Below are 23,223 nucleotides of genomic sequence, written 5' to 3'. Positions count from 1 at the left end.
TTGTTCCAAACCAGTCAACAATTCAAAGATCATACATATACAGCCAACCAGGATTCCTGTACATCATTCATTTACTTTTCCAGACTTGCATTTCCAAACTTCGCTCTCCTTTTATCCCATTTTAAAAGAAATACTAAATTCATAATGGATTTGTAGCAGATAAGTCTTTAAATATTGATCCTGCCAAAAAAAAACCCAGAGATATAAATGGGAGGAAGAAAAGAAGGAAAAGGTGCACAATACAGAAACAGCTGGATAGAATTAAGGGGGAAACAAGACTAAAGGGACGTCAGGAAGAAGTGGAGAAGAAAGTAGTGAAGGAACCAACGATGAAGCTAAGAAAACAATAAACAAACGTTTTTTTTCCTTTTCTCCACGCTGTGTAGTATTATCCTGGTTAAAATATAAACTAGTTTTCGCGTCAAGCAGGGCTCTCTACTCAAAGAGCCTGCAGGCGCCAGAAGCATCCCCTTAATATTGATTTGTAATTCAAAATTCAACGTATTTGAGATGTCATTTTCACTTTGGTTAAGTCTTTGCAGTACCTATACAAATAATGGTTCATGAGAACTAAAACAGACAGGTCTGACTCTTAAAAGAGCTGCGAATCGACTGTAGGATTCAGTAACACTGGACGTTGTTGGTTAAAAGACGGTATTAGTCAGATCTGTAAGCAAAAGAAGTGTCATGGAAAAAAGAAATAGGTCACGCTTTAAAAGGAGTGCGGTAGAAAGCCTCCAATAGAAGCCTTTTGAGAGAAGAGATAAATATGCATCTTTTTCTCCTGAATTCCTGCAGGGTTCTGAAGAATTTCGCTCGACCGGGAGCATTGACATTGTAAGTGGGGTGAGATCCTGTTTAGATCCAGGATTACACGAGCCGGCCACCAGTATCCCAGTAGGGGTGGAGTGATGGTGGAGTGAGAGGTGGGGGGCTACAGAGAGAGGGATGTCACTGACCACATTAGTCACCAAAGAAAGCAGGCCATGAGTCAGGAAAGCTCTCAGTCTCATCCATCATGCCCCTCTTAACCCACTTTCCTTCCAGACAAGCCGCTCTGACTTTTTGTCTATTTTCTGCCGGCTCTCCAACCCCCTCTTCGCTGCTGACGGAGGAACTTTGCTATCCTACTTTTCACGGCAGAAGACGAAAAAGAAAACACTCTATAGTGCTGCGCAGACTGCAGGTTGAAACCGAGCAGACATTTTTCATGCGGCGGAGAACATCCGTCAACGAGCCGCATTATGAGTAAATACAGTAATTAAAGGGAGTTTGTTTAGCTAGTCGTTGTGAGATAAAAAAAAAATACATCATCATAGTGATGTGGAGAAAGGGACCTCATAAGCGTCAGAGACTTCGGTTGTATTTTATGAGTGGTCTCACGTCTCCAAAAGGCCGCTGGCTCAGTTCCTGGTAACAGGGCATAGCTGACTTACTGCTGCAATGAAAACATGACATTGCCTGCCCAGCTTTGGTCGGATTAGCCTGGAAAATGGGAGAAACTTGGGAGAAGTGGATAAACATTTCTGGGAATACGGTGTAGTGATTTCAGGCTTGTCACTGCTACAAAGAAAACATTTTTCCTGAAAGCAATGCAGCTATCAATGATAGGATAAACACGGGCGCTTTTATGAAGCATATTATGTAGCCACAAGGCGGACACTAGTGTCAAAGTTTTACGTTGCAAAAGGATACATGAATAAGTACAAGAAAAATACTAGTTTAAAATGAAGGCACTACAATTGCTACAAAAATAATTAACAGTGGTTTTGATTTTCTTCGGGTAGAAATGCACAGTTTATCTTTTAGCAGCAATTAGCTTGATTAGCATTGCCAACAAATAATACATTTCCCAAATCAAACACTACATGTTTGATTGACATGTAGTGTGTGGGCATTTGTCCGTTGCTAAAACATAAACCGCCTTCATGATATGCACAAAGACATTTTCCCTTTGAACTTCAGCCTCTGGTAGTTTTTTCCAGACGCATCAGTGCACAAAAATGCCGTTTTGAACTCCTGACTTTGACTTGAATCACTCATAATTCACAAAATGAGAGATTGGAGGACGGAGGACGGATTCTAAGCCAATTCAGATTGGCTTAGAATAATGGCTACACGGATGCCTCTCCAGCTGGACGCTGTATTAGTTGTGATCGGGTCGTGTCAGTTCAAAATATAGCCACCTTCCTTCTGAGCTCTCCTTTTGTCATTAAGCTAGCTGCTTTATTACAAAGGCGCGTCCAGTTCTTCAGAACAGAAGCTAAGTAAAAAAAAAAATAAAAAAATCTTATTTACTCACCACATCATGCATTACTGACAATGTCGCAGACCAGTACACACCTTGGATGATTTTAACAGCTTACGTTGGATAAGAAGAGTTTTAAATGCAAATTTGCAGCATGGATTACTAGGAATTCTCCAAATTTGTGTGTTCTTACTGTGACAAGATGAAAAACCTTAAAAAGGGTTCATACAATACCAATAAATATGGAAATATCTATAAAGTGCAACATCTAATCAAAGAGTGGACAACGTAAGAATGCTATGGTCATACAAAGCACTTTGTTTATTTAAACAGAAATACCTTTTTATATTTCATATTGTGTAAATACTATTCATCGGTTAAAACATTTAAATATAAGTGCATTTGTATACATTTCTTATTGAGTAAATATTACTGGTTAAATAGCTTATTTTTTTATGCATCTTGAGTTTTTAAGTCATTCGTTTAAAAATCCTAAAGAATAAAAGTTAATGTAGATGTGAAAATGTTTACTTCGCTCATTAGAGACTTGAGACTTAATTTGAAAATGACTTGTAGACATCTTTGTCAACGCACGGAAATAGAGCTGTGCCGAGAGACGTCTCTGGGTGCCGACTCACAGAAGATGCTCGGCAGCCAGCAGCCTCAGGTGAAGGTTGTCGCGATTGAATTAATGCAGACATTTTTTTTTTTTATGGCTATCATACAGCACCAGCGTTTTTTTTTTTTTTTTTGCCCGTTTCACCCCTCGTCGCCCACACACACACACAACCTGCAAGCTCCCAGCACTTTCTCTAAGCAATTAGCAAACACATCTCTCACATTAGGATGTCATATGATGGAGCACATTGTTCTTAAACCGTGACTTTTAAATCTGCTCGTCTATTCTGAAATTAGAAATTGCGCAGTGTATTCCGTTGTTTGCCGCCTTTCAACGATTCTATTAGAATTCTGAACAGCCTCAGACGGGTCAATTTGACCTGTAAACGCGACTCTAATTGGGGAAAATCTAAACATTCGCTTCCTTGTCACGGACGATTTGATATGATTCGGGCTGTTTATGGGAAAACAAAGTGTGACGGATCATATTTATGCGCGCTGTCATGAGGCGATGCTGAGGGAGCGACTCAGCGACTTACCTTATTAAAGATTTTATTGGATAAAAAAAACATTTGACAGGGCCGGCGGGGGGCATGCTTCATATCGACTCCTTTGTGTATTCATTTCACAGGTTCGCTCTGTTTCGGTTTGTAGAAACTGGATGTTAGCGGAGATCCAGTTGAACTTTTCTTCCACTCTGAGCGAAATGAAATCCGTGTTTCTTAGATAAATATTTTGGAGGAGACTTGGATGTTGGTTCGGGTCCATCGGCCAAGGCATCAGCGCCCTCTGTCATCCGATATCTTGGCTCCGTCTCCTGCCGCTCTGGCCACGTATTATTCATTACAGCATATGTGTATTTGCACCACTCCGGGTTTCTCAGTGTGGGATTTTGTGCAGGATCCACTTGGCTCCTGGTTTTCCCGCAACCTGGCACTCTGACTCTGAGTGTGTGCTGGCGTGGGTGTGTGTGTAACTGTAAACCCATCCTTCTGCCTTCTCGCCTTATAGAGCCCTTATGATCAGAGAGACACACCAGCCACTCTCTCACACACACACACACGCCCACACACACACACACACACACACACACACACACCACCAGGCCAGGCACAAAGGCAGCAGGCGCCGGACCGAATGGCACAGCCAGGGGACGTTTCCATGGTAGCATTAACAGGAAGTGCATTACACCTCCTGCGTGCCCTGCTGATGTGATTTTTAGAGGATTTTCTTCCTGTGCATTTTAAACAGGTCACATGTACATATTCTTGATGTTAAAGCTTAATACCAGTTATTGCATTGAGTGTGTAGCTCTGATTCAACACCGGTAATTAAGAGATTCATTCAGCTGAGAGGTCTTTTATTAAATTCTGAGTCACACGCAAGCTGTTTGTGGTTAACACCTCCCTTACGAACATCAATAGTACAAGACTTTTGGATCGACTGGGACTGAAGTGGTCGATGATTTTTAATTGATATCAGATGACCTATTGAGCTTCCTTCAGTGATGCACCTCATTTGATCTGGTACCTTTGACCCTGCTCTCTGCCGTCACAGAGAAAACAGCTTGAACCTTCCCACAGAAATTCAATGCACATAAGAAGACTGAAATGACAAGAGGGTTAGAACTACAGTTCCTCCTTAGCAATTATATCAGTCACGGCGTCGCAGGTTAATCAAAAAGTCCAGCGGTGGCAGAGCGGTTTGTGAAGCAGAGCTATCTCAGAGTGATATTTAATGGATCAGTCAGCCTCTTGTAATTACAAGGCTGTGGTACTTGTGTTCGCATGTGTGGTTGATTCACACCATCGTTCATTCATGTAGTTTTTTTAAAAACATTTTTTACAGTGTTGTTGGTTTCAGTTTTGAGCAGTGATGATGTTCAGGATGCGCTGCTTTGCTAAAGGAACCGTACCTCTCGTGGTTTTCAACACGTCGTCCCGTTGCAACGTCGGTGGGTTTTGTTGGAGTCTTATGTGACGGACCAACACGAATTTATGGAAAATGATAGAAAGTTGAGATTTTTTCTTCACAAATGAAAATCTAAAAAAACGGTGGTATTCATTTGCATCAGCCTTTGTAAGGAAACACTTTGTAGAGCTACCTTGTGTTGCAGTTAAAGCTCCAACTCTTCTGGGATGTGTTTCTTTATCATTCTTAGTTTGAATGAGCTTTAGACTTTGACTGGGACATTCTAATACATGCGGGTGCTTTATTCTAAAACCGGTTCGTTGCAGCTCCAACTGTGGATCGCCATATATTGTATCTGTTATTATTTTTTAATGAAAAATTTCTTATCATAGAAATTTTCATTTATTGTTGTCTCAATAAATTTCAGTTAATAGCATCAAACAAAAAAACTGACAGTATTGTTGGACATTGTAATTTTCCAATTTTCTCCCTTGCAGTTTGAAAGAGTGTCAATAAATATCAGTAAATTTGAAAATAGCATTAAATGCAGTTACTGTGTTCAGTTTTAGTGATAAGTAAGTAAAAAGGCCTCTAAAAGCCAATCACAGACATAGTTAACCAAAAACGAAGTAATAAATAGTATTTTTATCGTATTTTTTTGTCAATGTCACAATAGTAAAACAAAATATCACAACACCATTCAAAGTTCATTTTCCCCACTCTTAACTCAGACTCCATGTTTTGGTTCATTCTTGAGCGTCTCCTTTTTGTTTTGTTTCTTGCACCATATCACAGCGATTCCACCAGAATTAATCTTTGTTTAGCTCACCCACATTCCTTTTGAACCTGACCCGGTTCTTTGAGACAACTAACGGAATCTTTGCCCACAGCATGATAATGCCACCACCATGTCCCATTTCTTTCATGGCTCCTGCTCTGGTTAAAGCTCTCCCTGCCCATTCTGTCAGCTCGGGTGGATGCCATTATTTTGACCAATTTGTATTTTGCTTTCTGTCGTTCTTTAACAAATCTCTAAGACACGTGTCAAACTTAAAGCCTGAGGGCCAAATCTAGCCTGTTGTAACATTTTATGTGCCCCTCTAGAGCACAGGTGTCAAACTCCAGTCCTCATGGGCCCGTGTCCTGCAGTTTTTAGATGTGCCACAGGTACAAAACACTGGAATGAAATGGCTAAACTACCTCCTTCTTGTGTAGATCAGTTCTCCAGAGCCTTGCTAATGACCTAATTATGCTATTCAGGTGTGGTGCAGCAGAGGCACATCTAAAAGTTGCAGGACAGTGGCAATTGAAGGCTGGAGTTTGACACCCCTGATTTAGAGCTTAGAGGACCACACAAACAGAACTTTAAAGATGAAAGTTGTTTGCTTAAATATTTGATCAGTCAAATAAAAGCAGTTTTTATCTGGATAATGCCAAACTACATAAACAACAAAAGATGTTCAATTTTGTTTAACTTTAAGTAGTATTCATCAAATCCAGAGAACGCTGTTTAACTTTACTTTAACAGTTTGTTAACAGGCAGTTCTATCAACCCATAAACCGGCCCTTTAAAAACGTTCACGGTCTTGATGTGGCCTGAGTTTGACACCTTTCCTCTCAGGCCTTCACAGAAAAGGTGTCTGCATCCTGAGATTAAATTACACAAAGATGGACTCTGATGTACCAATTAGGTGGCACTGGATTCTATTTAGGGGTGTTACAGTAAAGGGGGGCTCACTACAGATGGATGAAGCACTTCAGATTTGTAGTTTTGCAATGCAGTTGCAAAGCACTGTGTCTGTTAATGGAGGAATTTTACTTTTAGAACACTTCAACCTAAATATATATATATATATATATATATATATATATATATATATATATATATATATATATATATACAGTACAGACCAAAAGTTTGGACACACCTTCTAATTCAATGGGTTTTCTTTATTTTCATGACTATTTATAAGGCAAGAAATCCCACTTATTAACCTGACAGGGCAGGTTGACCTATGAAGTGAAAACCATTTCAGGTGACTACCTCTTGAAGCTCATCAAGAAAATGCAGAGTGTGTGCAAATCAGTAATCACAGCCAAAGGTTGCTACTTTGAAGAAACTAGAATATAAAAGGTATTTTCAGTTGTTTTACACTTTATTGTTTAGTGCATATTTCCACATGTGTTATTCATAGTTTTGATGCCTTCAGTGTGAATCTACAATGTCAATAGTCATGAAAATAAAGGAAACTCATTGAATTAAAAGGTGTGTCCAAACTTTTGCCAAATGTTTTGGAAACATAACATAAGCTGTAAAAATAGTGACATTTTTATATTTTCAAGTAAGGATAAAAGTTAGGCATATGAATAGTGGATAGTGGACACACACTGTGTTGAGAGAAGCACTGGGAGTTGGGCTGTTTGCTGACAGGGAGAAATAGATGAGCTCTTGGATGAGAAGCTAAAAAGCAGAGACGTTTGATGAGGGTGGCCTGTCTGGCGCGGGAATGAAGATGGATGGGTGGCGGATCCGCCTTAAGGTCCGCCTGCAGGTCCAGTACAAGGTCAGGTGCATGTTGGCATGTGTTGTCGGGGCCACTGTGTTGATGATGGCGAGGTCAGAGGGTTTTCTTATGATGTGTTTCTGCATAAATATGGAATGAATTGATGAAAAAAAAAGTTTCCTTTTAAACTGATGCAGCAACTACATGCCCCACTTTAGAAGGAAGCTTTTTGTTGCTTAATTCATGAGGTGTGGAGTTAATGTAGCACTCAACTCTGTATGGGAAAGAAAAAAAAAAAAAACAGGGCTCGAAAAGCAATTTAAATATGAAAGCTGTGTTTGTAGAGTCAAAAGAAGAGATCTGCAGAAACTCTTTATCGCCACATGATTGCAATTTCAAAGAGTAGCCAAACCAGAAAGTAATGTGCTGTAAAAAAAAAAAAAGCTCTATGATTTTGCTTTTTTGTCCAACATAAATATTTCAGATCGTCAAACTAATTATAATAACAAAGAAAACCTGAAAGCAAAATACAAATTTTAAATTAATGTTTGATTTATGTAAGTAAAATTGCTCTCCAGAAAACCTCCCAGAACAAGTAATCAAAAAATTTAGATATTCAGAATTAATATATATACTTATATGTAAAATATAAGAGACCACTGCAAAAATAATACATAATTTCTCTGATTTTACTTTTCATAGGTATATGTTTGAGTAAAATGAACCTTGTTCTTTTATTCTATAAACTACTGACAACATGTCTGTGAAATTCCAACCAAAGATTTAGTATTTATTTGCAGAAAATTAGAAATGGTCAAAGTAAAGAAAAAGATGCAGCGCTATAAGACCTCAATCTAATGCGAAGAAAACAAGTTCATACTCATTTAGAAGCAACAATTTTAATGTTTTAACTCAGGAAGAGTTCAAAAATCTATATTTGGTGGAATAACCATCAAGTTTTCAGTGGGGTTCACTGCAGTGGTCTCTTACTTTTTTCCATAGCTGTATATAGATATATACACTAGAATTTGTCAGCCAGAGCCATATAGTCAGCATGTCATATCGTTCTTAGTCTCCTGCTCTTGCCTCCAGCCCTGTGTTTCCCACAGATCTGGCCACTGCTTCCTGCAGTGTCTCTCTCCCCGTCCATTTATTATCATGCATGTCCTCCTACCACGTTTCTCTCCTCCTGTTATTCTTCTCCCTTCACTCGTTTTTTTGTCTCCCCTCCCCATCCCGTCCCCCTGCTCTTCTCCGAAACCAAAATTATTCCATGTATCCTTTTGCAGCCCTCTCTATCCCTCTCATCTGTTTATTTTTCTCCCCTTGCTTTGCTCGCTGTATGTTCAAAAGCAGAGAGCCCCCCGCCCCCGCCCCGGGAGCCAAAGAACAGCACACGGTCGTTGGCTAGAACGAGGAAGAAGGGCGAGATTTAGGGCTTGTATGCTTACCTAAATTTCCACTTTAAAAGCCTCACATTCTTCCTTCTGATTATGAGTTTCATTAAAAAAAAAACCCCCAAAATGTCAAAAAGCTTCTTGAGCCTTTTCTAAAGAAGATGATTACTCCTGTGATGCGCCCATTTCAGGTATTCTGTGAACAGCAATGGCACCGCTGTGGCAATCATGGTCAGCAGAGCTGAGGAGGTGATTTAGGGAGATACTTGAAATGCACCGCATTTGCATTTTGGGTCTCTCTGCCAGAGATTTAAAAGTAAAATCACCTCACCGTATACACAATTTGCATTATTTATGATTTTCATTTTGTGTTGATGCCTTGTAAGTCTCTCTCATTTTTTAAAAGTTTGTTGTATTTCTGCACGCACCTCTCCATCACCGACTGGGTGAGCAAAACAAACAACAAAAAAGAATGTCTTTCAGACTTCCAAAAAGTCTGGAAATGAGAATATCACATGTGCTTTTTTTTTTGGCCACGGAAATTTGATAGATTACCACGAAGTAGTGTTCTGACACTCAAAGCACTCGGATAATGAATCCCGCAGATGTTGGCGCGCGCCGCAGACTTTTCTCTCAGCGCCACCGTGAGGGTTTACAGTTATTGCTTTTAGTGAGCCTCCTGAAAGGCTATCGCATTTAAAGGTGCGGAATTAAGTTGGCTCACGTTGATTGTGATTGTTGTAGAATCAGCAGTGACTATTTTGACACCGTGATGAAAATTAGGTTGAAAAATGTGGACGAATCCCAAGTTTTATTTAAGAAGATTTGTTCAGCTGGTGGAAAATATCCAGTGTTAACCAATAATATGCTACAAAAGACATTTATGGTTTTTTTTTTTAATTATTATTATTTTATTTTTTATATTGATCAGTAGACTTTTTGTCCTTTTTATTTTTCCTTACGAAAAATAAAAAGCATATGTTTTATTGAGAGCATAAAGCATATGCTCTCCATATGTTTTATTCTCTGTAACAATCTTCAAAATTGGAAAAACAAGGATACATGCCATTTCAGAATGACAAATGTGTTATTCTTTCTATGTCTCTTTTAATGGCCAAAAGAGAGCAGCTGAACACCTGGACTTTTCCATATGTACAGCCAGGGGACGGATGAAAAGGTTGAAACAGTGGCAAATAAGGCCGGCCACAGACACAAGCTCATATTTGCACATACAGAAGAAAAGGCATAAAACAACCTCCAAAGCTTAGTACCGCAGCAGATTTCAAAATGTGAGCTTTTTGCTAGAAGAGTCACATATCAACTTATTTTAAGGATTTTTGCACATATTTACCAGAGGGTTCAATATTTGTGGATCTAGCATAAATTCAGGAAGTGTTGTTTTATCCTGTAGTTTTCTTAAAAACATTATAATCAGGTTAAGGATCTGAAAGGAAGGGCATAAATAGTGTATTTTTTAAAAAAAAAAAAAGAATTGTTAGAATTTGTTTCTCATGGCTTGAAACATTTATGAAAATCAGCCAAAATAAGAAAAATGTTCCCATTTTTACTCACCAAACACTAAAGAGAGTACACAGTTATGAACCAAAACAAAACCTCAAGGTATGGATGATGCTTTTTTGTAAGATCTACGGCACATTCCTAGAAAGAAAATATAGTTCTTTCTAGCTAACCGCTGCACATGCTGCGTTTTTCCCACCTTAGTGATTACCGTCTGTTGTGAGTTAACTTTAGTTGAGTAGGAAAATATCTAACAATGAAACACTTGAGAATGAAACAGCGGTTTTCTACTGGTCTAATTTGTGATAGCGTTTCACGCCACTGAGTACGTTTAATCTGAAAAGAAGCAGAAGATGTGGGGGAGGACAAGTCATTTTATAGCAAGACCATCAAAAAATTTGTAAAGAAAATCTAAAACTAGTCATTGAAATTTTGTTTTTTTTAGGAGAGTTTTGCAGACATCTTCGTTTAGTGCCCATATCATCATGTTAGAATGCTAACATTAGCATTCAGCTGCAGGTATTTGCTTGAGCCCAAGCAGAGTCTCCCAATTCTTTTGCTAGCTACATGCTCTTACATATTTAAGTGTGTCAGTGTGTTGAGGTAGATACATTTTGCAAGGCTTCTATTAATAGGGTGATGAAACACAGTGGATCTGCTGCTATTTGGTGTTTAAAGTAACAAAGGGGAGACAAATCTGGGCTTGAGGAGCAACAATAAATTGTCATGTGGAAAGAAGAGCAGCGACGACGAAGAAATAATATTAAAAGGCTCACAGCGTCTACATATTTAATTTGCCCAATGGCTGTCAGTTTAGCCTAATCCCTGCGATACTGTGGGAGAGAAAGGAAAACAGATAGCAGATGAGTTCGAAGGCAAGATAAATCAAGAAGGTTTAGCGGCATTGCTCAGAGATAAAGGGCTTTTATCACCGAAGATGTTTTAATTTCCTTTTGGGGAACACACAAGTAGCCAATTATTGAACCATGATTGAATTTAATAGAGCGATTAGACTATTAGGGTCATGGTAAAAAAAACAAAACAAGGGCAAGACGTTGTACAAATGCACTGATCTGAGTTTTGTAAAGCCTTCCCTGATTATTATTATCTACCGTAGAAAAAATATGTTTTCTGGCATTTCTTAGTCATTTAACAATGTACTACATATTATGCGGTATTAACTGTAAGCATCTGTGTTTATGTGAGTATGGATACTTTTACTTGACTCTGATGTTTTCAAACGGCTAATGACATTTTCAAATCCAGAACGCGCCATGACAGATACAAGTTGAACGCTCAAAAATTGCTAAGATCTCGGTTTGGAAAATTCAGCTTCCTTTATGTAGCTTCCTATAGCTTTTGTGCATTGTCACTTGAAAAAGAGCTAACTTTTAGTTGTCTTCCCTCCTTACCAACCTCCACACCAAAGAGTGTTATTGTTAATGTGACCTGGGAATGCTTAGGTATGGTGCTTGAGTTATTGACAGGCGTGTCAAACTGAAAATCATCAAAGAAGAGCAGCGACGACAAAGAAATAATATTAAAAGGCTCACATCGTCTGCATATTTAATTTGCCCAGTGGCTGTCAGTTTAGCCTAATCCCTGCGATACTGTGGGAGTTTTATGGGAGTGGGAGTTTTAGCAGGCTTGTTTTTCTGCCAAAACAAGTCATAAGACGAGTATCTGGAAAACGTAGATTGCATGCTGTTTCAACTATTTAAAAGTTTCACACATCTGTTAGCACATGGTCACAGTGTCCATCTGCTGTAGTGATGAAGTTTACCATGTCAATGTTTAAAGTCTGAAAAATGAGATTTAAAAAGGAAAAAAAAAAATAAACAAGACAAATACCATCTGACAGGGTCACCCCTTCACAGCAGGCCGGCCTTGACATTTAGTGTCTGTGTGTGTTTGTAGAAGTAGCTTTGTTTTTAGCAAGAAAACAGGCTGCATCCATCTGTACTGTCCTCTCCTACTGACCTTTGTGTTCTTAGGTTCCCAAACTCCTGAATATCACAAAGACTCACACTCCTTCCACCTTCTGTGTCATGGATAAACTTCTACCCTCACCTTATTGTTGCTCTCTGTCTTTTGCAGCTGTCCTGTCCCCTCCTTGGTACCCTCCCCACCCGTCGGACTCTCCGGTTCAGCGGGACCATGATGCTCAGCAGCTCCGTGGAGGTGCCCAGCCCGGGCGGGATAAGCGGCCTCGGCGGGCTGAGCGCGGCAGCACGGAACGTGGTGCGCTCCTCCAGCATCTCGGGGACCATGTATAGCCTGGAAAAGAGCCCCAGCAACGGGGGTCCGGACTCGGCGTCGTTGACTGGCAACAAGAAGCGGCGCTCCAGTCTGGGCGCCAAGATGGTGGCCATTGTGGGGTTGTCACAGTGGAGCAGAAGCACACAGCAACTTAACCAGCAAGGTCAGTTTACTGGTGGATAATTTATATGAACTAGAGGGTCTGAAGGTTATGCTGTGTGTTTTAAAGGCAAAATTTCCAATGCTCTCCTCTTTGTCATCCTTTTGAAATTGGTCTTTGCTTGATTTCTCTATTTATCATATTGGAATTAAGGTAGATTTAAGGTAGACAGAGGTTAATCATCTGGATAAAGCAGTACAAAATACTCCTTGATCATATATCACTGTAGTTTATTTTCTTTATTATAGTAAAACTGGAACACCCCAATAGAGGCCTAATGCACTATGAAGTGTATTTGTTGGTTCACTGTTATAATAAGAGTCTATATCTGACTCAACAAGCTTTCTGTGGCATTGTAAGAAACTGCAGGTCTACTGTGTGCACTGCTGTGCTCTGATCTCTGCAGTGGGTTTGCATTGTGACCGTGGCTCCATGCTCTAATATGTCCCCTACAGCGTGTAATTACAGATCCTGTGAAGCTGCGACAAACGTGCTGCTCGGTTTGCGCTTGTGTGGTGAAAACAAAACCGTTTGTTCCTGCTGTACGAAGGGATAACATGTCACACGGTTGGAGAGGCTGGGCCAATAGGGGGAGGGTATCCTGTGGTGTAACATGCTGGGGTTTTTTTTCTTCCAATTTGTTAATAAAAAAGAAAAAAAAAAAAACGGTTCCTCTTGCGCTCCTTCCTAGTGGGTTATGTTTCTGCTGTGAGTACAGTGGCCAGCAACCTGAACAGATCAGTGTGCCTCTGTCGGCGTTCTCTGCTGCTTGTCTGCAAACATTAGTTGTCTAACACTCAGACATGCTTTACTGTTAACTGGCTATAAATATGTCCGTGTCAAGGCTGTAGGAACCTTCAGATCAATTTCTGTTACAGCGTCATGGTACTTGTACCAGAATGTAAAACAAATGAATAACATAAACAGAAAAGGAGGAATTATTCATCTAAATTACTACAGCTATTATTACAGCAACGTGCTTGTTAGATTTTGATACGCAAACTTTAGTAAAAAAAAAAAGAAACACTCCATACAACCTGCAGATTAACTGATGCTGCTTGTATCCTGCTGTTAGTTTTTTATATATATGCTTCTAGAAAAAACAAACAGAATTCCTTTTATGGTCATTTTCCTTTTCCTGTTTTTAAACATTGTGAATGTTCCGAATAAAATGAACTTTTAACGGATGCTTCTCTTCATTGTTCTACTGACTAAATACCCAAGTTACTGTAGCAGCGAACTGATTTATACATTAGACAGATGTTCTGACTCAAGCTCACTCTAGCTAAAAGTCTTCAAGGACATCTTTAGCTTGTGTCCTACCTTTTTATGTATCTATTTTTCAAAGTGGTAATGTTTTTAAAGTTTTCTCCGTGAGTGGCATGCTAGTTGCTGTCTTGCTAGCTAGACATATTACCCCAACGTTGTGCTTTATATTGAATTTAACTTTCATTGTGACAATTCAGGAAACAAATTAAAAAAAAAAAAAAACAATCTTTAAAGTGTCATTATAATGTCTTAAGAAAATCTTAACACCCTTGCTACCTTAGTAGATTTAGAATCATTACTGATATAATGTATTTGATTTGGGCAGAAAAAGAAAATAGGTGATAGTTTTGTCAATTTTTCTATCTTGCTGCGTGGAGCGATATGACAAAATGTTCAGTGTTTATGATTTCCAAAATGAATCCACTCTAAGCAGTGGATCTATGACAGAACTTTACATACTGAAGAGACTCAAGAGCTACATCCAAATCCTGCCAACTTGTATTAGTCACACTTGTTTGTACCACATAACATTTACTTCAGGTATCTTATGAAACTTTGGAATCAATTACTCACTCCCCTCTGGCACTCAGGCTATTTATTCTCCGACTACAGCATCAAGATTATCTTTCGAAATAGCTTTCACTTGAGTTTTTAGTACATTCATGTAGCGAGACACATTTATATAAAGCCCATAGTCCTTTATGAACAAGCTATATTGTCTGCTTCTGAAAACACCATTTCCCAATATAGAATCATGCACACATAGAAAGAACCCGCGCCGCTCAGGCACAGCTGACTCTTGTCTGACGCAGACAGAGCTGTCGATATTTTCACCACAGGGGCTTCCGTGTCTTCCGTGTGTTTGTGGTGCTGAGGAGAGCACATAGGAGGGGAGAGCGTGGAAGAAGAGGCAAGGCGAAGCTAAGGATGTAGAAAAGAGGAAGGGACATGTATCTAAATTTAGATGTTCTGAGCAGCCAGAGGAACACATCAGGCCTGGAACTAAATCACAGCTTCACAGCACCGCTCTTCTTTCTTCTCCGTGTTGTCAACAGGTTGTTACATAAATGTCAAAAGTCATTTCAGCAATTTGAGAAAATATAATTGTTCCTATTACCAAAATTACTGTTGGTAGTGAATTTGGTTAACTAGAGTTTACAAAAAATGATGCGCACTCCTTAGAGTCTTTTACAGTGCCGTTGTATAACCATAATTAAACTTCGGTGTGTTTTATTGGGGGTGTGTTTTACATGTGGAAGAAGCTGCTCTGGCCCACTGAGACCCAAATTGAATTATTTGGCCTGCAATCAAAATTGCATGAAGCTGGTCAGAGTTAATGGGAAGATACATGGAGCTAGCTACAAGGGAAAGCAAGGCTATTTTACTAATGCAGCTCATATAAAACATTCAGTGCTTTATATTAGTGGTCCCCAAACCTGGTCCTGAAGGCCCACCGTCCTGCATATTTTAGGATTCATTCTTTAATAAAACTCAAATTCGTTTGCCTAGAAAGTCTTATTTCATCTGGGGAGGTGTGAATGCACAATCGGACCAAAAAATGTAACTCTGGCCCTCTCAGAAACCTGGGCCTGGTTCAGTTGAAGTGAACTCTGGTGTGGTTCGAATGCATATGTGAATGCCAAACCGACTGGAGACCGCTCCAAGCGAATTATAGTGTAGGATATTCTGGATTAATACCACAATAAGAAACATTCTTGTTTAGAGGTAGAAGGAGAAATGACTAGACTTTTTCCAAAAGACAAAAGAAAAAAAATCTTACAACCACAAATCCTATAACTACAAAATGTAAACAAAAACAATGATTTTGTACTAGGTGTCTTCTTCAAAAGTTTTTTGCGCTATTTCTCTCAGTGGTTCTTGGTGTAGCACCACCACAGACGAGGGTGTGAACAAGTTTTTCAAAGGGTTTGGATTGTTTGACGCAGTGCAGTGTGAAAGTGAACCGCACCAGCTGAAATTGTAACAAATGTAGCAGTTCTGGTCCACAACTGAACCGAGTCTACTGGAAAACTAGTAGACTCGTAAAACTGTCGTTTTAGACAGTTGTCTACTGGACACCTGATTTATAGAATTAAATCATTGGGCCACTCACTACCTCATTAGCACCAAAGAAAAAAAAACCAAAACAATTCTCGTACTGGTAATTGTTTGTAGGAAATACCCTAAAACCTCCAAAAACAAAGGAATCAGTGTATCTTGAAAAGAAAATGTTATTGAGGCTTACAGGGTCAACGTTCCAATTGATTTAGCTTCAAATTGAATCAAGTAACAGGGCTTTTGTGGAACATCTGTCCAGCCAGATGATGTCACTGCTCTTCTAGGAATCTTCTCAGGCAAAGTTACAAGTCTGATACGGATAAGCTGGAGGAAAAACAATCTTGTTTACTCAATGAAGGCTGGATTTGGGTCTTGTTTTCCAATCACTGTCTCTTTATTTGGTTTGCATAGATGCCAAAGGAAAGCAAACTACCTATGTGAGCCTCTGAGACTGGGTGATAAAGAAGCACTGGATCTTAAATACTCGGGCTAGTTGTGTCTCCTTTCAGGTTTTGCCCTGGCAGTCATTAACAGCTCCGTCCGGTCAGCTGCTGGAACTCCATGTTCCGACTGACACGTGCTGATTGGTCGGTGGGCTGGGTCGACCCAGCAGTCTGCTCCTTGCTCCGCTCAGTCGGTCAGCTAATAGCCAATAAGCCCCGGACTGATTTACTCGGGATAGAAGAGTGAGACGGAGTAAATCTGCACTCCATGTGTAGCAACAGTGGAAGATCTCTAGTAACATTCAAATCTGGTTCAGTTTAATGGTTTAATCTTATGTAAAAATCTACAACTTTTTCTCAGTAAACAATGAAAAGCATACGATTATATTAATGCCTTAACCAGCAAGGGAGACACTTCAATGTGAAAAACACAAAGTGGTCAAAAACCATTGGAGAACATGCCACCTTGTCGCCATTACACCATAACGAGGTTATTGTGTTGTAATTGTGTCAGTTTCTGGAGGCTATGTTCTAGCCTGGCTCCATTAGTGGAATTGGACTCGGTCAATTTTCAGAACCACACTTTTTTATCATCTTATGTAAGCGAGTTCATTGTTTTAGAGACGTGTCCTAGATATGTTCTTAGAGGATTTGTGGAAAAATGTTTACCATTTTTCATTTGTCATTATTTGGGCTGTGAAGGTCACAGTGTGTAAAAATGCAGAATTCGAGTACGATCCAAAATGAGGTTGGAAATATCAGTGCGGTGCCACTGGCAGTTGCTTCAATTTAATCCGCCCTAATTAAAATCATTCTGGAAGCATTACAGTAACTCAGCATTGTGCCTGTTTGACAAAAGTTTAATTAAGCTGGACAAATTTACACAATGCTGAAAGCTGCTGCTAGGGTGGAAACAGACCACTTTGGGTTTCGTTTATTTTGCTAACCCATTCCTGGAATAAATACAGAGTGATCAACTATGAGGTGGTGCAGCACAGCACAGTTGTTTTATGTGTTTGACCTGGTCTGCTAGGTTAGGTTAGATTTTCCATTTTATGAAAAGCTCCTTGTGGTATCCTCTCTAACCTAATAAACTGGGTCACCCATTTTGACTGACTGTTTGGTTAAAACTGCTCAATGTCTCTCACAAAATAAACAAAACGTTTGGCGTAAAATATCCTACTTTTCATATAAAATTATCAACACTTCCCCTAAAATATTCAGTTTTGAAAACCAACAGTATGCATTCATGCTTTCAGATTCCCACTAAGCGTATTCGGCTTCCATCAAAAGCCGACTAGGGACACAGTATTCAAGGATCCGAATGCCACCGTTTGGTTGGAAGGCATAAATTATTTTAATTGGCTCTTGTGGTCATTTTGTAGCTGGCAACATGTCACAGCTATGCTCTGGAATGACAAATGTGCAAATATGTCCTATTACCTCATCTGCTATTGGTCAAGTCTTTCTCTAATTCTAGCATCATATTATGTGCCAAGCCGCTAGGACCTTTAAAAGTTAGCAGTAAAACGTTAAACTGAAGTCTGGAGTTAGTAGGAAATCAGTGCATGCCACAATTCTGTTTTATTTTTTGGGGGGTTTCATTTGTGCTTGTAGCTTTTTTTTCAGTTCATCCCATTGTATTTAGTTTTGTTCTTGATATTATTTCTGCACTGGAGTTTTGATTAGTGTTTCCATCCCCAGCTATTAGCTCCAGCTAAAACCTTGATAAACATTAATATCAGTAACAAGCCCAGGTAATTTTTCAGAACTGTGTGGAATAAAGTTTGATTTTCATGTTCATGTTCTAAGACTGCACATTTTTTACTGCAGTGCAGCGAAGCTTAGCAGTTTTGTTGTATAAGCAGATGTTTTATTTATTACTCCTCACCCATTTTAGCCTGTTTTCAAACATTCTTACATCCATATGTTTTTCTTTCAACATATTTCATTTCATATTTCCATGCTATTCCACACGTATCTCTAGTTTCCAAAATGTGTAATACCGCCATCTCACTATTCTAGCCTTTGTAACTGGCAAGCCACAGTGATGGCATTTTGGTTTTGTCTGTGCTTTTTTTACTACCTGCTATTATTAGGATCGGTAAGGAGAGGGAACACACACACGCACATGGACGCACACGACACAGTTTCCCAGGTTTAACGGGTGAGTCACTTCTTTACCGAACAAGCTCTTATCTCATAAGCAGGTTTTATCCATGACTGAGAGCCAGCAGATCAGCTCCCAGTTCACCGTCGACCCTCACACAGAGGACGACGCCCCTGATAGGAACCTGTGGAGCGGTCAGATTAAAACCAACATACAGAGGAAACCAGATGGCTGTATACAATGCATGCACCGTATGTACATCTATTACAGCCTTTCTTTATCTCACTAACATTAAATGAAACCTCTGAACACAAATTTAATTTGTTCCAACCGGCAGTTTGCATCCTAGACATCTGTATTTGGAAACAAGTGTCTACACTGAAAATAATGCCAATTGAGGCAATTCATTCCAACCCAACCACCCACAAACATCAGTCAAAATCAGCCATTTTTAATATAACAAATTGATTGATCCTATACTGGAAGATAAATGAATGATAAAACACTTAAATAATGAGGATGAATACAGTTTTTTTTTTGTAGCCCTAATTTGACACATTAAAAATGATGAAAAGTTTTTTTTTTCTTAATACTTTATTTTTTTCTCCCTCAAGGCAGAACAGGAAAGACATCATGCTGTGTTTTCTGCCGTAAAGATATCAGCACTAAAAATCCGACACAACGAGAGATTTCAGTATCACCAGCTTTCCAGCCGCCTAGAATTACTGGAAGAAATTCCATCATCGTCTCAGAACAAAAATAAACAGTTAGTTGATGCTTGTGTCTGTGGGTCAAAATGTTAGAAAAAGTCCCTCCGCATTTATGAAATTTTTTTTTTTGGTCTATTTTCTTGAAATTCAGAAGTGGCTGATTTGGGTCCAACATTGTGGTTCAGCCTCAGTTTACCCAAATGTTTAAGAGCATTTCGTCTTTGTCGACGAAAACTTCTATATTTGACGAAAATATTATTCACTTGATTTAATATCAAATTGTGAGGGGAAAAAAACAGTTGTGTATCTTTAAATAGCTTTTTTTTCAGCGGGTTAGTCTCCGTCATTACTTTCTTTTTATATTTTTCTGCAAATACGTTCGACTTGTGCAAATTCAATTGCGATCGCCTCCCTCTTTCATTTCTTTATTTGCTTCCTCCCCCTCCCCTACTCATTCAACACCCACACTCATCTTTTTGTAAATCTCAAGTCCTTCAAATATTATTTATTTAAATCTTCCGTCTGTGTGTTTATTTCTGCTGCTCTGCTGCCATGGCTGGAAATACGCCAGAGACAAAGACAGGAAGCAGAGACGGCAAAGGAAGAGTTATTTGACACAGGAAGAGAATACTTGTTAGCTTTCTTATTAAACTGAGTCCAAGTTTACTCTGAGAACAGTAGCAAGTGTCTCCCCTGCTGGGCATTTGTCACAGAAATAAATATGTTTGTGCTGACTGACTGGAAGTCCTGTTCCAGCTTGAGAATAAAGTGATGGGAAGTAGTTTAGATCATTGCCAGTGATGTTATTTCTCACTTTCGTAGTGGAATGCTGTCATTTTCAGCATGAGGACAAGGCAAAAGAAAATTTCACATTGTAAACCTGCTGGAAATATTTGCCTTTTTTTTTTTACATTTATGACAGAACTGGTTATAGTGGTGAATAATTGTTAACTGGAGGGAAAATAATAAATAAATAAATTTAAAAGAAAAAAAACCCCAATGACATGCATATTTCAGTCCACTTTACTGTGTTTTTGTTAAATCAACTACAGTGCAACTCGTCTTAGTGGTGGGAAAGCTAGAGGACAAGTTGTTGATCTTTCAGTAGCTACGTTTCCGTCCACTTGTCATCCAAATTTGCAGTGAACTTTTAAAACATTGCAAAAAGGAAAAACAAAGAAAATGTTGAGTGGCGCGTGTTTCCATCCACTGTGTTTCGACCAGGCTACGCGGAACATAATTTTGTTAGATGTAAACATTGCTGTTTAATACAGCAATGCTAATTAGATTGCTTTAATAAACAGGAAGGGCGTGAGGTAAAAGTTCGGTATGTCCGAACTTATTTGACAAACGTATGTCCATCTCCCCATTAGCGCGTTAACTCTTATTCAGAAAAGCCAAAAACCACCTCAAGCGAGTGTAAAAATATTTTTGCTAAATTGAGAAAGGTTGATGGATGCTGTTTCCAACAACCTTCTCTAAAGTTATGTTTCCAAACGTTGATGGAAATGCTAATGTGGCTAATGCCGGAACTATCAGAATGTAGATAAGAAAAGGAAGCTGGACAAACAAGAAATCCATAATAAATAAATTAATACATTTTTCAATTGATTGATTCATTCAGTTGACTGATTGTCTTCAGCTGGAAAGTTTGCAGCCTACTTGTTCATAACAGCAATATTCACACAGGCACATTGCACACTAGGCAATAGGTAACAGAAATACCCTTTGAATTTGACATTTCCTCTTTGACCCAAAAGAAATAAATACGAAAGCAAATATATATATATATATATATATATATATATATATATATATATATATATATATTGAACAGAGTAAATCCTACCTGAAAATATTTCTCCTTTTCTTGAAGGAAATCAGTAGACAATTAGAGGTCTTATAAATATGTATATTTTAAAATATGTAAATTTAACTGAAAATTGTTTACTGTCCATTCTAGCAATGAAAACTCCAATGTAAATAAAATGACAAAGTCCCTGAAATGTTGAGTAAAAAAAACGTAAAAATTACAAAGGTATCACTACAAACTGTTCCCTCAGGTTCTGTTTGAGGTTTCAGGACAGACATGACAGCTGCAGCCTGTCTTCCTCCTTTTGGTCGACAATTGAAGGGAAAATGTTCCACTCAGCTGAAAAACAAGAACTACAGCTTCATTGCACTGGGATTGTTTTTCCAGACCCGTGGCAGACAAAATGAAATGATAAAAAAAAAAAGAAAAATCTCTGTAGATGCTTGAACTAGAAATACAGTTCTCCCCAACACTCAGATGGCTTTGCCTTGTGGGTTTATTTTTCGGTAATCTAAAATCTTTTCCAATGATTATCTTCTTTTTTTAGTCATTTTTAAGAGGAGGTGTTTTCGACTCGACTCACTCGTGGCCTACTTTTAGCTTCGCCTCTGAGTCACAGTTGGGAAACGCATTTTAAGTCATTTTTGTGGCAACGTTTTGGAACGCCCGCGGTAATCAGATCCTTCCTGAAAAGAACTACTGGAACTTTGCTGCTGCTGCTGCTGCTGCTGCTGCTGCTTTGAAAAGACCGAGCGAGGCGAGCGGCGCTGAATAAAAAGCGGTGAATTGTCATGATGAGGAAAGTTGTTGTGGTAACACTCTAACTGCCTTTCTATAATAATAGCAATTTCTCTCGATGAGTGCACACGATTGCTATTCATACTCCGGGTGAGTCACTGAAAAAATGATGCTATTTCAGGTGAGACTAATGCTTTGTTGTAGGTACACAGCACCTCCTCCTGCTCTACCACCTCCCATTTCCTTTCAAGACAGTGGGGATTTTTTTTTTCTTTTGCTTTGGTGCTGCAGATGCTCTGAAACTTCAGTCATGTCTCTAAAAGCTTTCTCCTCCACACCGAGGCTGTTGGTGGCTACCAGCCCTCTGCCAGGATGGCTGCTGATCACTTTCCCCGGCTCGTCCTGTCTGTCATGTCCCCACTCACCGTTCTCCCTTGCTGCCCTGTCTGTGTTTGATCTGGCTGCTGAAACCTTCATTTCCCCCCCTTCTCCTTTATCTCTCTGTGTCAATCCCCATCTCTTTAGCTCCCAGTTTCACTCAGACATCTGTCACGTTTTCCTGATCATGCCCACCAGCTCGTCTGTGTTCTATTCTTAGCCAGACAGTCTGAACAATTCAACTGTTTTTTTTTCTTGGTTTGAGGTTTCTAGGGTGCTGCTCTGGGATTTGTGTCTAGATTCTGCACGTGCATCGCTGCATCCCTATGAGGTCCTTTTTTGACGTTGTGTGTCTGCAGTAAAGCCAAGTGATGACTATAGTTTTGTGTATTGCCTGTTACTATAAAAGTTGAGACATTTTTGTGTAAATTTGTTTAATCCTGCCATATCACGCTCCCCCTGGTTGCTTCTGGTCGGACGCAGTGGCTGAACGTCCCACAAACTCCTTCTGCTCTTTTTATTTTTTCTAACAAAATGGAAAATAAAATGAGATGTTGTCAATAGCTATTTAATCCTTCTTCTCTGAACTTGAAATAGTCTTTCCTCTCTGCCGTGATCACTGTGTTTATTACAATGTTATAAACCACACATACTCCAAAACGCCACAAGGTTTCCTTTCATCGGGGACTCGGCTCGGTGTGTCTTTTTGGACTGAGAAAGGTGTTTGTGTGGTAAAACAACCTCCTCCAAACCAATTGACCGAGCGTTGACCGTTCGACTTCGGTCAGACCTTGCCTCACCCTTAAATGCGGCGAAGGTACATTGAGGTGGAGGTTAGGTTCATGAGTTCAAGCACAAACAAGGAACTTGTTGTTTCTGTGCCCGCTCAACCTGAAGGTCCGTGTTGGAAATGTTGTAATTTTGTGCCACTTTGCGATCGTCTCCCAAGGTCGTTATGTCAGCGAGGACGGCGAGTCCAGGCATTTGGACACACTGTTCTAACTACTTCTCCGAAAAGAAACACACCACAGAGGTCAGGCAAAGGGCAGAAGGAGAACATGAATCCATGGCGCCATTCACAGAAAATTT

The 23,223-nt window shown here is 39.4% G+C and overlaps 1 protein-coding gene across 1 annotated transcript in view; it reads left to right on the top strand.

The window, feature by feature from the left end:
- rims3 (regulating synaptic membrane exocytosis 3) overlaps positions 1-23,223 on the top strand; it is a 44,707-nt gene that overhangs the window by 5,514 nt on the left and 15,970 nt on the right. Inside the window, exon 2 of the mRNA XM_005804761.3 lies at positions 12,294-12,618. Coding sequence (XP_005804818.2) covers positions 12,354-12,618 — 265 coding nt within the window. The 5' untranslated portion in view covers positions 12,294-12,353. The remainder of the gene's footprint in view (positions 1-12,293; positions 12,619-23,223) is intronic.

This window comes from Xiphophorus maculatus, chromosome 13 (genome assembly GCF_002775205.1).
Source record: "Xiphophorus maculatus strain JP 163 A chromosome 13, X_maculatus-5.0-male, whole genome shotgun sequence".
NCBI classification, from domain to species: Eukaryota; Metazoa; Chordata; class Actinopteri; order Cyprinodontiformes; family Poeciliidae; genus Xiphophorus; species Xiphophorus maculatus.
This window is presented reverse-complemented; position numbering and strand designations above follow the sequence as displayed.